This window comes from Dermacentor variabilis, chromosome 4, assembly GCF_050947875.1.
Source record: "Dermacentor variabilis isolate Ectoservices chromosome 4, ASM5094787v1, whole genome shotgun sequence".
Classification (NCBI taxonomy): Eukaryota; Metazoa; Arthropoda; class Arachnida; order Ixodida; family Ixodidae; genus Dermacentor; species Dermacentor variabilis.
In genome coordinates this window covers 38,778,494-38,791,283 of record NC_134571.1, presented here as the reverse complement: position 1 = coordinate 38,791,283, position 12,790 = coordinate 38,778,494, and the positions used below count along the sequence as shown (strand labels likewise).

At 44.2% G+C, this 12,790-nt stretch overlaps 1 protein-coding gene across 1 annotated transcript in view; it reads left to right on the top strand.

Annotated features, from left to right (window-relative positions):
- The window catches only part of Ufsp2 (UFM1 specific peptidase 2), a 39,938-nt gene that overhangs the window by 24,526 nt on the left and 2,622 nt on the right, over positions 1–12,790 (top strand). Inside the window, exons 8-11 of the mRNA XM_075688709.1 lie at positions 3,966–4,112; positions 5,646–5,818; positions 8,021–8,119; positions 11,619–11,721. Coding sequence (XP_075544824.1) covers positions 3,966–4,112; positions 5,646–5,818; positions 8,021–8,119; positions 11,619–11,721 — 522 coding nt within the window. The remainder of the gene's footprint in view (positions 1–3,965; positions 4,113–5,645; positions 5,819–8,020; positions 8,120–11,618; positions 11,722–12,790) is intronic.

Here is a 12,790-nt window from a genome sequence, read left to right as displayed (position 1 = left end):
ATGCTGCGTTAATTATCGTACCATCCCAGCGTATCGAGGCGGCCGCGTACCGGTCGCTGCGCCCGTACTGGGCCGTGTCTACAAATGCCGCCAGTCCCGGGCACTTGGCAGTCGATTTCAGCAGTGCTCGGGCCCTCGCCTTTCGGCGCCCTTCGTTGAATTGTGGGTGGACGTTTCTCGGAAGCGGTTCTACCTTGAAAGTGCCCCTGACCGCCGCGCTGAGCGCAACCTTGCGTGCGTTGCACTGTGCCTCTGCATTTATCCCTGCTTCTTCTAGGATGCGTCTGCTGGCCCTGGTGGTTGACAGCCGCACGACCTGTGCCTTGGTCTGCGCTTGGATGATTTCTGATAGTGAATTGTGGACCCCTAACCGATCGAGCCGCTCCGTGCTTGTAGTGATCGGAAGACCTAGCACCCTTTTGATGCTCTTGCGCATCAGTGTCTCTATCTTGGCTGCGTCTCTCTTGGTCCATTTTAGCGCCGAGGCTACGTAATTTACGTCACTCATGAGGAAGGCGTGGTAAAGTCTGATGAGATTGCTCTCGCTGAGCCCTCCCCTGCGGTTCATCACCCTGAGGATCAGCCGGAGCATGTTCTCCGTTTTGGACGTGAGTTTCATGACAGTTTGCGTGTTACTGCCTTTAGCCTCAATTAGCAGCCCCAGGATTCTTATAGTGTCCACTCTGGGAATCGGCTGGCCGGCACTCGTGTGTAATTTGATCGTTATTTGATCGATCGGCATCAAGTTCCTCATGCCTTGTTTAGAGGGCCTGTACAGCAACAGTTCCGATTTGCTGGGTGACAGATGGAGTCCCGTTTCCTTCAGGTACTCTTCCATTGTGTCCAGCGCCTCTTGAAGAGCCCGCTTGACTTCTGCGTCGGACCCTCCCAGGCACCACACCATAATGTCGTCTGCATACAGGGCGTGATTGACGTTGGTCACTCTCGTCAGGCGGTCCGAGAGCCCTTTCATTGCCACATTGAATAATAGTGGGGAGAGCACCGCACCTTGTGGGGTGCCCCTCGCGCCCAGCGTATACCAATCGGACGTGGCCTGTCCTATTTTGATCGTGGCTTTCCTGTCTCTGAGGAAGGAGCCTATGTAAGAGTGGAATTTCCGGCCGAGCCCCATCATCGAGATCGTTTCCATTAGAAATCTGTGTTTGACCGTGTCGAACGCTTTCGTTAGGTCCAGGGCCAGTATGCCCCTGGTGTCTCTGGTCATGCCGCCAATTATATGATTCTTGAGTAGTAGCATTACCTCCTGTGTGGAGAGGTCCAGTCTGAAGCCCACCATGTTATGTGGGAAGAGGCCCTCTCTCTCTATGTACCGCGATACTCGGTTATGTATGGCATGTTCAGCCGTCTTGCCTACGCACGAGGTTAGCGATATTGGCCACATGTTGTCCGCCGCAAGTGGTTTACCGGGTTTCGGTATTAGTATGACCAAGGCCTCTTTCCAGACCTCTGGTACTCGTCCCATTTCCCACGCTCTGTTGATTTCTTCGGTGAGCTTCTCGACCGACTTTCCGTCTAGGTTCCTCAACAGTTTGTTTGAGACCCCTTCCGGGCCCGTAGAGGAGTGTCCGCTGAGGCCTTGTAAGGCATCCCAAATTTCCGATTCCGTGAAGGGCGCATAGAGTTCTTCGACCGCTGCCTGGGCATATTGTGGATGTCGCCGTCGCCTGACGGGCCCAGTGGGAGATACGTCTCCGCCGTCTCCGCCGTCTCCTCTAGGAACTCACTTTCCGTTTTGCCCTGCTCCTTTTGCTTTTGTAAAATTCTATCGATTGCCAATCTCTGATTGCCTTTGGATTGCCTGTTGTTTGGCAGTTGCTTTAGGAGGTTCCATTTGCGCCCGGTTCTCATTTGTCCATCTACCGATGCGCACACCTCGTTCCACTGTTGCTTGGAAAGCTCGATCGAGTGCGCTTCGATTTCCCGGTTTAGTGCCGCTACTTTCTTTCGCAGTCTGCTATTCAGTATTCAGTCTGCTATTCAGTCTTCACACGTTCACTACGAATATGCTGTTTTTCAGCCAACTGTTCGGTATGATTGACCACGGTATGATCACGGTTGCCTCCGCTTTCGCATTGCCTAATTTCAAATCTCGTTCCTGGAAAGAGCATTTGTTCGCGACGAGGGTCGCCACTCCGTGCTTACCCTGTTTGAATTTCGACGAGGCGACCCGGTAGCCGGGCAGGGTCGCCTCGCTACCCAAAGTTTCTTATAAGATTATGACGTGCGGTTTGTCCGCCTCTGAGGCAACGAAGTGTAGCAGCGGAGCCTAGCGCTTTTTGAAGCTGGCGCAATTCCACTACCACACTATCAGCTCTCTAGTTGAGTTGTTCGCCATGATTGATGCCTTGGATTTGTTTAGCACCTGCAGGCGCCATGTGTGCTTCGATACGCGTCACTCTTGCTGCGAGCGCTACCATTCTTTCCGCTAGTTGCTGGACCATTAGCTGCAAAGAGCTAATCGACTGCTTAATTCCCAATAGGATGCTACTGTACTCGGGTCCTGCCGGGTTTTCCTCCTCCGTAAGGGGAGGGGCCCTGCATTTGACCGAGCGAACCGACTGCTTCCCTTGCGGGGTCGGTGTACTTTGCGGCACCTGCTGCTGCTGTTGTTCGACTAGCTGGGGAGTGGAACCTTGTTTCCGAAACGATTCGAAATCCGCCCTCATTTGCTGAATCTCCGCCTTGAGGCGTGCGTTTTCTTCCGCTAGCTGAGCTATTCTAGGATCTTCCTTGTTATGCTTTGGCAATGCTACCTGCGTTACCTTTGATTGTGATTTCAGCTGTGGCTTTGGCTTGGCCCCTCTTGAATGCGCACTTGGGAGCGAGAGCACCCCCTGGAGCGGGAACGGCCTCTAGATCGGCTGCGCTGTTGTAGTGTCGGCGTTGTTGAACGTCCCCCTCTGGGGGCGCTTGCCACGCTGAAATCGCATGATCTACTATCCAGCTGTTGCGGCTGGCTTTGCAGCCGTGATTTCTTCGCATTTCTGCGTCGGCGCCTTCTGCGCCGCACGACGTAAGGGATTTGGTATCGTTGCTTGCACTTGCTGTCCGCAGTCTGGTGTTGGCCCCTGCAGAGGCCCCCGCAGAGGCCTCATCAGTATTCATTAAAACAGAATGCCACTAATTCATTAGTTCCAGAGGAAGAAAAGTACTTGATTCTGTTCAACAAAAATTCTACCGATAAAATGTTTTCCAGATCTTCATATACCAAAACTGAGATGTAATTTAGTTATTTATTTATTTATTTTCAAATACTGCAGCCCTATTCAGGGCTATTGCAGGAGTGGAGTACAGTAAACATAAGAAACAGAAACAAAGGCAGTTGAACATAATAGAAAAAACAACAACAAGGGGAAGCAATCTTATCGCACTAGTGCTGTCATACTAATTTGGCTTTCCCTTCAATAAGTGTAGACTGTACTGTATATCTTCATTCTTGTGTACTTAAGTTGGTGATAGGTTGCAACATTCTTGTTATGCTAAGCTAGGAGATTCCCGAGCATGTGTAGCACTGCATTTTCTTGCCCAAAATTTGTAAGCATTAAATTTGCTGAAAATATTCAAATCGATATATGGCATTTCTTTCTAGGTTCCATTCGATATTCAATTCAAAATGTACTGCTCGATATTCGCACACCCCTAGTTATGATAGTACTATGAAAAATAGCCATTTTATTTGTATTTGTGTAGGGTCTCTAAATTGTAGCATAATTGATGTTTTTGTTTATGACCACTAGATCATTGTTGTCAGAGCATTATGAGTGGGTTTCACTGTGCAGCACATTTTACATAACTTCCGTAACTTTCTCTGGAAAATATCTGAATGGCTTACTCAAATTGTTGTCTACAGCACTGCGTTAATAATAGACACAGACATGTGGAACATGAGCCACATGTTTTTAGAGGGAATTGCTATAGTGTCTCTGTGGTGTATGCCTATGCAGTGTCTTGTCGTCGTCAGCTGCATCGGCTGCTCCTTCTGCCTGAGGACAGGCCACAATTTCGCAAGTCCAATGTCTATGCATTCCCTGAAGACTTGGCATCCGACCCTTACCTTCGCAATGTACATGTTGGCCTCAACCCCCCAGCAGGTGAATACTGTTTTAATTGATTCGTCATATTCATAGTGCTGGAAGCCAATAATGAGTGTTTTGAAACGCATGGAAAAAGGCATAGATTGACTTTAGCATAGGCAATAAGATGTTTGCAGGCGTTTTGAACGGCGGGAGAAAAACCTTCACTTATACTTTAATTTGTATCTTTCAGTTTGTGGCTGCTAGGCAGGACTCGGTCGGTCGGTCAGTGTTGTCGTCGTCGTCTTTTTACAGCCTGACAAGTTCAAAGGCATAGTCTAAACCACATGCCAATGACTTACATCAGCTTGCATTGTTAGGGTCATTTGGTGCATTTTGTGTACATTGAACTCGTGAAGTTGCCTGCTAATTGTTCGATTAAAGGGACACTAAAGGCAAATACTAAATCAACGTGGACTGTTTAAATACTATTCAAGAAACCTCGTAGTGCTAGTCACAATGCTTGCCAAGAAAAGACTTAGTTTATGACAAAATTTCATCTGAAGGGTCCGAATACCTTTATGTCAATTCAAATCTCCTGCCACCTTATTGGGGAATGGTGATGTCGCATACACCATCTCCACCCTTTGATGGCCCCAGTGGGCAAAACAACCCTCGACAGACGATGGTACGATTTTTTGCACAAAACGCAAATTCACAGCCATGAAGAAACCGAACCAAGACGTAGCGGTAGATTCACCGCTACAGCTACAGTGGAGCTACAGTGGTGTGAACCATTCAGGCATCCCCCAACATCACATGGACACGGAATCCTCTGCTATTTGCAGTTTGTGAGAGTTTCACGAACCAGAAAAACCAGCACGGCACTATGCAATAACGAAACTACAAACTCGAAAGCACGGGCGGCGCAGAGTCGAGTGAAAATGAAACCTTTCGACCACTCGCATCATTGTCAAGGGTAGTGTCGGTGAGTTCTTTTTTCTAAAAATGAAGTAGAACTGGACAAGTAGCATTTTCTTTCGTCTTATAATGCAGTACAATGTTTTTATGAGTGTTTAAGCACTAGTGACAGAATTTGAATGATGAGTGCCTTCGTCATAGGGCAAGTACTTGAATGTCCCGGGGGAGTCTCTAATTGTGTCCTGCATTTACCTGAGTTTCTCGATTACTAACACTCTGTTCATTATATTATTGACACCTTAAAGATTCTTGAACACTAATCCATCACTTTAGCTTCACTTAATATTCACCTTGAGTGTCCCTTTAAGGAATGAAAGTGTAAATAATGGCCAAGGATGCTGAGCTGTTAAGTAATTAGCAAAGGAAAATAAAGTAGAGGCATTAGCTGAATGCTTGAGGTGAAGTGCAAAGGAGCACAAGTTAATAGAAAAATCGCGGCTAAATAAGAAATAGAATACTTGAAGCTCGAAGAACTTGATAAAAATAATTATAAAAATTAAACGTATGCAAAAGTGAATGTTCAAACTTTCAAAATTTCGCTTATCTCGAAAATTTGAAGGGAATTCAAAACCTCAGTCTTCTGATGATGTTTGATGTAGTAGTGATGTTTTCGGCTTCTTTCATGCACAGGATGTGAAGTGCGGCTGGTGTTTGGCCAGTACAGGTACCGGCACTACCAACAGGATCGGATGGATGACAACGGCTGGGGCTGCGCCTACCGTTCACTGCAGACCGTCATCTCCTGGTTCCAGCTGCAAGGTTACACTGAGTGCGCCACTCCCACCCACCGTGAAATACAACAGGTGGGAGCCCTTCTTTGCTTTCGGCCTTCATCATGCCAGGCTTATGTGGCCGCAGGAGACTCGCCAGTTTCCAAAATTGCTGTTCTATTAGCATCTCACGTGCACTTCAAAACAGTTGGCTTTTCCGGAAATGTCCATCTTTCCCGGTGTTCTGCATCGACCAAACCTGTATGCAGATTTACTAATCTCATCTCACCACCCAACTACTGCTGTTCCCAACTGCGTTTCTCTTCTCTTGGCAATCACTCTGTTGCTGTAATATACCATTGGTTATCTTTTCTGCACCTTACATGGCCTGCCCAACTCGGCTTATTTCCTAATTCCTACGCACTCAAATTTCACTGCATAACCTAAATGCTGAGGTTTTAGATGCGAAAACCGAGCTGTAACTCAACAACGAAATTGACAGGATGCGCAAAAAATTTTGTTGCAGAATCTTATTGTGAAATTTACCGTTGACGCCATATAAAGGCACTTGGCCGCCTCGCAGATGGGTAGCGCAAATTCTGTGGCTATTGTGCAAGGCAGCTCATCTGGTTTGCACTTTGGTGCCGACAGCATTGATAAAACCAACTGTATTTTCATTTAACCCTTCGAGGGTCATATGTTTTTTGGACAAGTGCATCTTCCCATGGTTCCATTTTTATTGCAGATTTATACTCTTCAGAATGACTTATATTGAAGACAAACAAGCAAATAATTTTTTTAGGTAATAAAGCAACACAATTTTTAATATGTACTGTTTTATACATATTTTATTACTGAGTACATGGATAAACTAGCAGTAATAATATTGCAGTGATCAATACAGCATAGACCGCTTACAACGTAAGTCGCCGAAGTCGTGAGTTTCCACACTATAATCAGTACTGCACTATAAGCAAACAACATGTTTTAAATGCTGTGCATGTGCAAAACATGTAGACCAAGCAGCCACGTATGTCTGGGAATCGAAGCATAAGATTGGGATGTGCCTTCACTTTCATTGGTGAGGTGGTTCCTCCGCTTTCCAAATGGCGCAGCATCACTGCGAGGAATTTCATTGACTCTGCACCAAACCACAACTTGAGCCGGCAATTCCTGATGAGACTGTGCTGGTTAGGCCTAGTCAGCGGGGGCTCCGGGCAGCAAGCCGTCGCAGGAAGCCCACCCTTGGCGTGCCCATAGACATGTTCATCTGGTGTGGGATCACATGCACAAACTGAACTGATGGCAGCGTGCGCTAAGCGGGGTTCGTGGGCAATCAGTAGGTTTTCGTGGGCAATCAGCCAGCAACTACTGTAAATGCATACAGAAAAACTTCGTAGTATGTATGTGCGCATGCTGGCAGGAGCAGTGAAAGTTTGTGTGTGGACAACATTCCAAACTGATGAATTTGCGGAACACAGTTGACAGCGTTGACAAAAACTGACAGTTGACACAAACTGACAGTGTTATGGAATCAAGGTCGCATGCACAATATCTTCACTTCATAATGGGCAAATGCGAAACGCACTCGCAGCCTCGAATGATTTTTCTGCGGTGTTGGAGTTGTAAAAAACAACAAATTGATTTTACTGTCGGAATTTGTTTTTCTAGCATGCCTGATAATTCGTGCATTTTTATGACCCCGTCTCTGTTCAAAACAATCAGTGCGTGACGGTATTTACTTTCCGCTCACAAACTGAAGAGCCAAAGAGCGACAATGCAGACACGCTGCGTGTGTACCGCACGCCGCTGACAAGCACCACATATTAATTGAGTGCTATGGAAAGATAAGCAGTAGTGAGGAAAGTTCACATTATACTAGTCCTGCATATAAGCGATTAGGTTATGGATGGTCTAAGCTGTACTTTGTTGCTGATGTAAATTTTCAGCAGTGCCACTGCCTAAAATGAACACCAGCAGTGAAGTAGAATACACTTGGTTACTGCAGTATTAACTCTGTATTTATCTGTTTGAGCTGTGTGCCACCACTCTGGCTGCTCACGTTTATGCCTCTGCTCATCTGGCAATCCACGCAATCTGCCGGCATGCACCAGAACACCAGGCATGCCTAATCTCTATTGAGGTTTGACCTGTGCCTTTGTTATTAGCATACAGCTGACATCGGCAAAATGTTTTTTGAATTCTATAGTGATTTCATTATATCTGATAGCTTGTCATATTCGTGATCATTATATACTGAAGTTTGAATGTATTCTTCTCTTTGTGCCTGTTTAGATACTGGTGGACATTGGAGACAAGCCTTCCTCATTTGTTGGCTCAAAACAGTGGATTGGCTCCCAAGAGGTTGGCTACTGTCTCAACAAGCTACTCGGCGTAAGCCACCTCATTTCGTTCTTAAATTGTTTCTGCCTTAAAAAGCTTTTATATCTCTTAAGCACCTTAGATTGGCAATAAGTAAAGTACTGTTACCGGGCCAGTTGTAGAACTGCAGTATGTTGCCCTGCAGTAATTGGTGGTGCCCACAGAACTATGTGAACTTGTAAGCATTTCACAGTGTTCCTTTCCTTTAATAATTCATCCATAGAAGTTGGTACAAGGCCCTTTCTATTTAGTTCTGATATTCTCGTTTCTTTGTCTTGTGATGTATCATGCAGGACATAGTGTGGTTTGTCCTTGGTTCACTTCTAAGGAGAAAAATATTCATCATGAAACTAGATTTTTTAAGCTGCCACATGCAACATAGTACTTTCATTTCCGGGGCAAGCATTGTTAAAAAAAAAAAAATTATGGGGTTTTACGTGCCAAAACCACTTTCTGATTATGAGGCACGCCGTAGTGGGGGACTCCGGATATTTCGACCACCTGGAGTTCTTTAACGTGCACCTAAATCTAAGCACACGGGTGTTTTCGCATTTCGACTCCACCGAAATGCGGCCGCCGTGGCCGGGATTCGATCCCGCGACCTCGTGCTCAGCAGCCCAACACCATAGCCACTGAGCAACCACGGCGGGTGGGCAAGCATTGTACACAAATGACAAACATTAAATCAATCTAGATAGTTTGATTATCCTTCTGAACAGTGCACAGAATCTGTTTATGCCAAGAGCTGAGTTTCGGGGAGAGTTTTGCCTGAGCAGGCCACAGAATTCCTCAACGATTCAAAATGTGTGCGATGAACAGAGTTACTTATGGAGGCATCCTAATGGGTGTAGGCAATCTCAGAGGTAATGCTTTACTATCAGTGGTGGAAAAGCTACGCCAATTGCACCAAACTGTGCCGAGAGCAACCCTTTGTGCCATGCCGCACCAAAACGGCATTTTAGTCTATAGTTGTGCTGAGCCTGCGTCAAAACGTGCATAGAAGCGAAACCCTGTTTCCCTCGATGCTTTGCAGCTAGCAAAGCTGAAATCAAAACCGACAGCACACTATCATTATCATCATAGAAGGAAGCAGAGGCACGTCCAAAGAGTTTCTCACTCTATAGTGAGAAACTGTATGGGCCTATTAGAGTCGTCCGCTTCGTCATTTGCACATTTTTTGACAGATGCCACTGTGCCAATTTTTTTTTTTGCCTGCACCAAGACCTGCGCCGGAAGGTGAAGTGGCTGTTCCACTACTGTACTATGCACTACTACCTGCCTCAAGTCAGAGGCTTATACAGAGCTGGTGCCACATTCCTACTGTACGGTGTGGGGAAGTAGTATTATTAGCAGAAAAGTTTAGTAAAATCGGTCAAACTGCTTCCTTCCTTTTCATTTCGAAATGCAATGTAATGCGCTTTTTAATAATGAGTGGTTGACAACATTTAGCATGTAAATAAGGGACACAATATATTATGAGAGCAGGCATCGTATTTTCACAGTAGCAACACCTTGCTTAAGTCCACATCATTTTGTTGCTTTTGTTCTCATTAAAAGTGTGACATTCTCTGAATGCCTTGCAGTGTTAATATATCTCTTAAGCCTTCCTTGAAATTTGCTGTTAGCGTCCCTTTATAACTCTGATTCTGCTCTGCTGAGGCATAATTACTTTTGTAGATTAATGCACAAAAGTCATCAGAATTCATGCGTAGCTACTTGTTACTTTTACCTCTTTGCTAAATTATTGTGTTAGGAAAGTACTTTGGGGCGACTCAGTGAATCTGTGATGAAGCACGATAAATAAAATAATTTGTAGTTTTGGTTGTCAACATTTAGTTAACTCCTGGTCAAATTTTAAAACGGGAGTTGCTCTTGGAGTTTGACAAAGAAATATAGGAAACCTTACTATCTGATATTATGAAAAATGACCCATCACATTGTAATACAAAAATAAAGATTGAAATTTGAATGCCTTAGAAAGTTTGTAAACAAGTTTTTGAATATTGTACTAAGCAGCAGGATCTGGCATTATCAGAAAAATCTGATTGCAAGGGTTTTGAGGACATTGCAGGCTTTGGTTAAATACTCAAATCATTCCTAGTGCCTCCTTTCGTCCTTGTGAAGCATCGTAGTAGACTGGTTGGTGTTACCTGTAACAGAATAATTTGCCATTTTCCAGTTTGTGTCTGGGGTATCATAGCCCGAGTCGCCTTGGCACCAAAATGCCTAACTAATTTGAAAGTGCACTTCTCTGCAAAGCACATTTGATGAACTAGTGGTGGCACCAGTCATTGTTCAAATGAAGACGGAGTGCTGGCTGTATATACTGGGGCTTGTCTCTTTTCCAGGGTTTCATCATAAGAGCCACGTCTACATTTTCTGTGTCATCAGACGAGCAAACTGTGCACATATGCGATGATTGCAAGAAATGACTGTGAAAATCATTTGTTTGGTAAACTGCCTTGCAGAAAAGCTAGCTTTGCAATTATTAAAAGGGTTCATAGAAGATTTATTGCACAAACGTTTGGGCACATTACTACTTGCCAATTTGTACAATGATCACTGACAATAGTTTTCATTAGTACTGTGTGAAAGTTGAAAACATGTCGAAGAGTTAGTGTTCCCAGAAAGACTGCGGATAGTGCAGATTTAAGTGTCGCACATTCTTCTCACATTTCTGTGGTAGACTGGATTGATCAACTCGTGGTGGCATATTTGGCACTGATAGAGACACTGAGGCGAAGCAATCGCCGGCTAGGTCCGCGAGGCTAAGCCTACCTGTAGCAACATCACGACCACCAACGCCACCACCGTCAGAATTTCAAACATGAATTGGACACTTTAGTCTTGTGTCAAAATTATTTGATTTGGAAATTTAATAGTATATTTTATTTCTTGCAGTATTTAATCATGGCTGAATATGTGCAAATACTAAATAATGATCATTGGAGCCTGCTTGTCAAAGGAAAGGGCTCATGCATAGTTTATTGGCTGCTTAAAGTGGCCGTTTCAGGGTGGTCTTTCATGTTTTGTTATAAATTTTCCTGTCATATAGACATCCAAATATGGTTGCACATAGTATTGAAAGAAATGCTGAATGACATTTTTATTCTAATCCGCCGTGGTTGCTCAGTGGCTATGGTGTTGGGCTGCTGAGCACGAGGTTGCGGGGGCCGCATTTCGATGGGGGCGAAATGCGAAAACACCCGTGTACTTAGATTTAGGTGCACGTTAAAGAACCCCTGGTAGTCGAAATTTCCGGAGTCCTCCACTACGGCGTGCCTCATAATCAGAAAGTGGTTTTGGCACATAAAACCCCATAATTACATTTTTATTCTACTGCCTTTCCTTTTCTTTTCTAAATTAGAAGCAGAAAAATATTCAGTAATTAACATTTGAAGTGCACATTTTATAAACTGTTCATTTTAAATGATGCATGAAAGTTTTGCTGTTTGAAGACCCCTAGTTTTCATATAGTATTGTGGGTCATGTTAACCATGAATTTACACAGGTGGAATGTCGAACTATGTTTGTGAGCTCTGGCGCTGAACTGCCAACCAAGAGTCGTGAACTTCTGGCACACTTTGAGAAACATGGCACTCCAGTCATGATTGGTGAGTGGACGTGCTGCATTATCAAAGACACAAACGCTATTATTCCAGACAGTTTCGGTTTCAAGGAGCCTGCCAAGGGAAACTAATTGTTCGCGTAGCTCCCACACGAGATCCGCTATTCAAAATTTAATCGTTGGTATAGGTAGTGTCGTGGACGGGCCCAAAACTACTTATTTGCTGTAGCCACCTATTATTGATAATTAGATAGTTAATTGCCATAACTTCACTAATTACATGCATAATTGTGCAAATTGCTCTGTACCTAGAGGCTGCCAATCCGTACACTCTAATAGTAAACGTAACATTACCATGATTTATATTTTTCTAATATTAAAAATTTGCTGCAGCTAAAAAAAAAAAACACCCTGTATAGCTAATCTATGTCAGCATGCACCGTTAAACTTCTAAGTACTAATTCCTCTCCATTGCAATAAAGAATGCTCAATTTTCAAATAGAATGCAATGTACAAAATGCAGAATGTTGATGAAAGATTTACTGTGAATATTAACAAGCTCTTTTTACTCATATTTTGACTAGAAGAAATAGTACACTTTATTTTCTTTCATGTCATTGCCAGTTTCCTAATATTTGCTTTAAGAAAACATGCAAACATCGGCAGAAAAAGAAAAGAGAGAAAAAGAAAATCTGTAGCAAACGCGTGCCGCAGCAAACGAGTGCTGAACTCCACAGAAAGCGATGTACTCGGCATGCGACGGTCTGGTATTTTTGGGTTTTGGAGATGAATATAGTTCATTATATGCATTGGCAGGACACTTTCACTTCGTTATAATGAGGTTTTAAATACATGTATCTCTATGGGAATTTCAAGTGGAATTTCATTTGCTTCGTTTTACCCCGTTTCAGTATAACGAGGTTGGAGTGTATTAAGGTTGAACACAAGAAAATGCAGAAGTGATGGTACAAAATCACTCTGATAAGAGAGACGTTGCCATTGGAAGGAGTGAAATAGCTGGGTAGCTTACACATGCATGGGCATGTTTTTGATCCGTGGAAGGCGCCCGATATCACTAATGTGTGCTCATCATGGTAATCTGATACAGTGGTGCA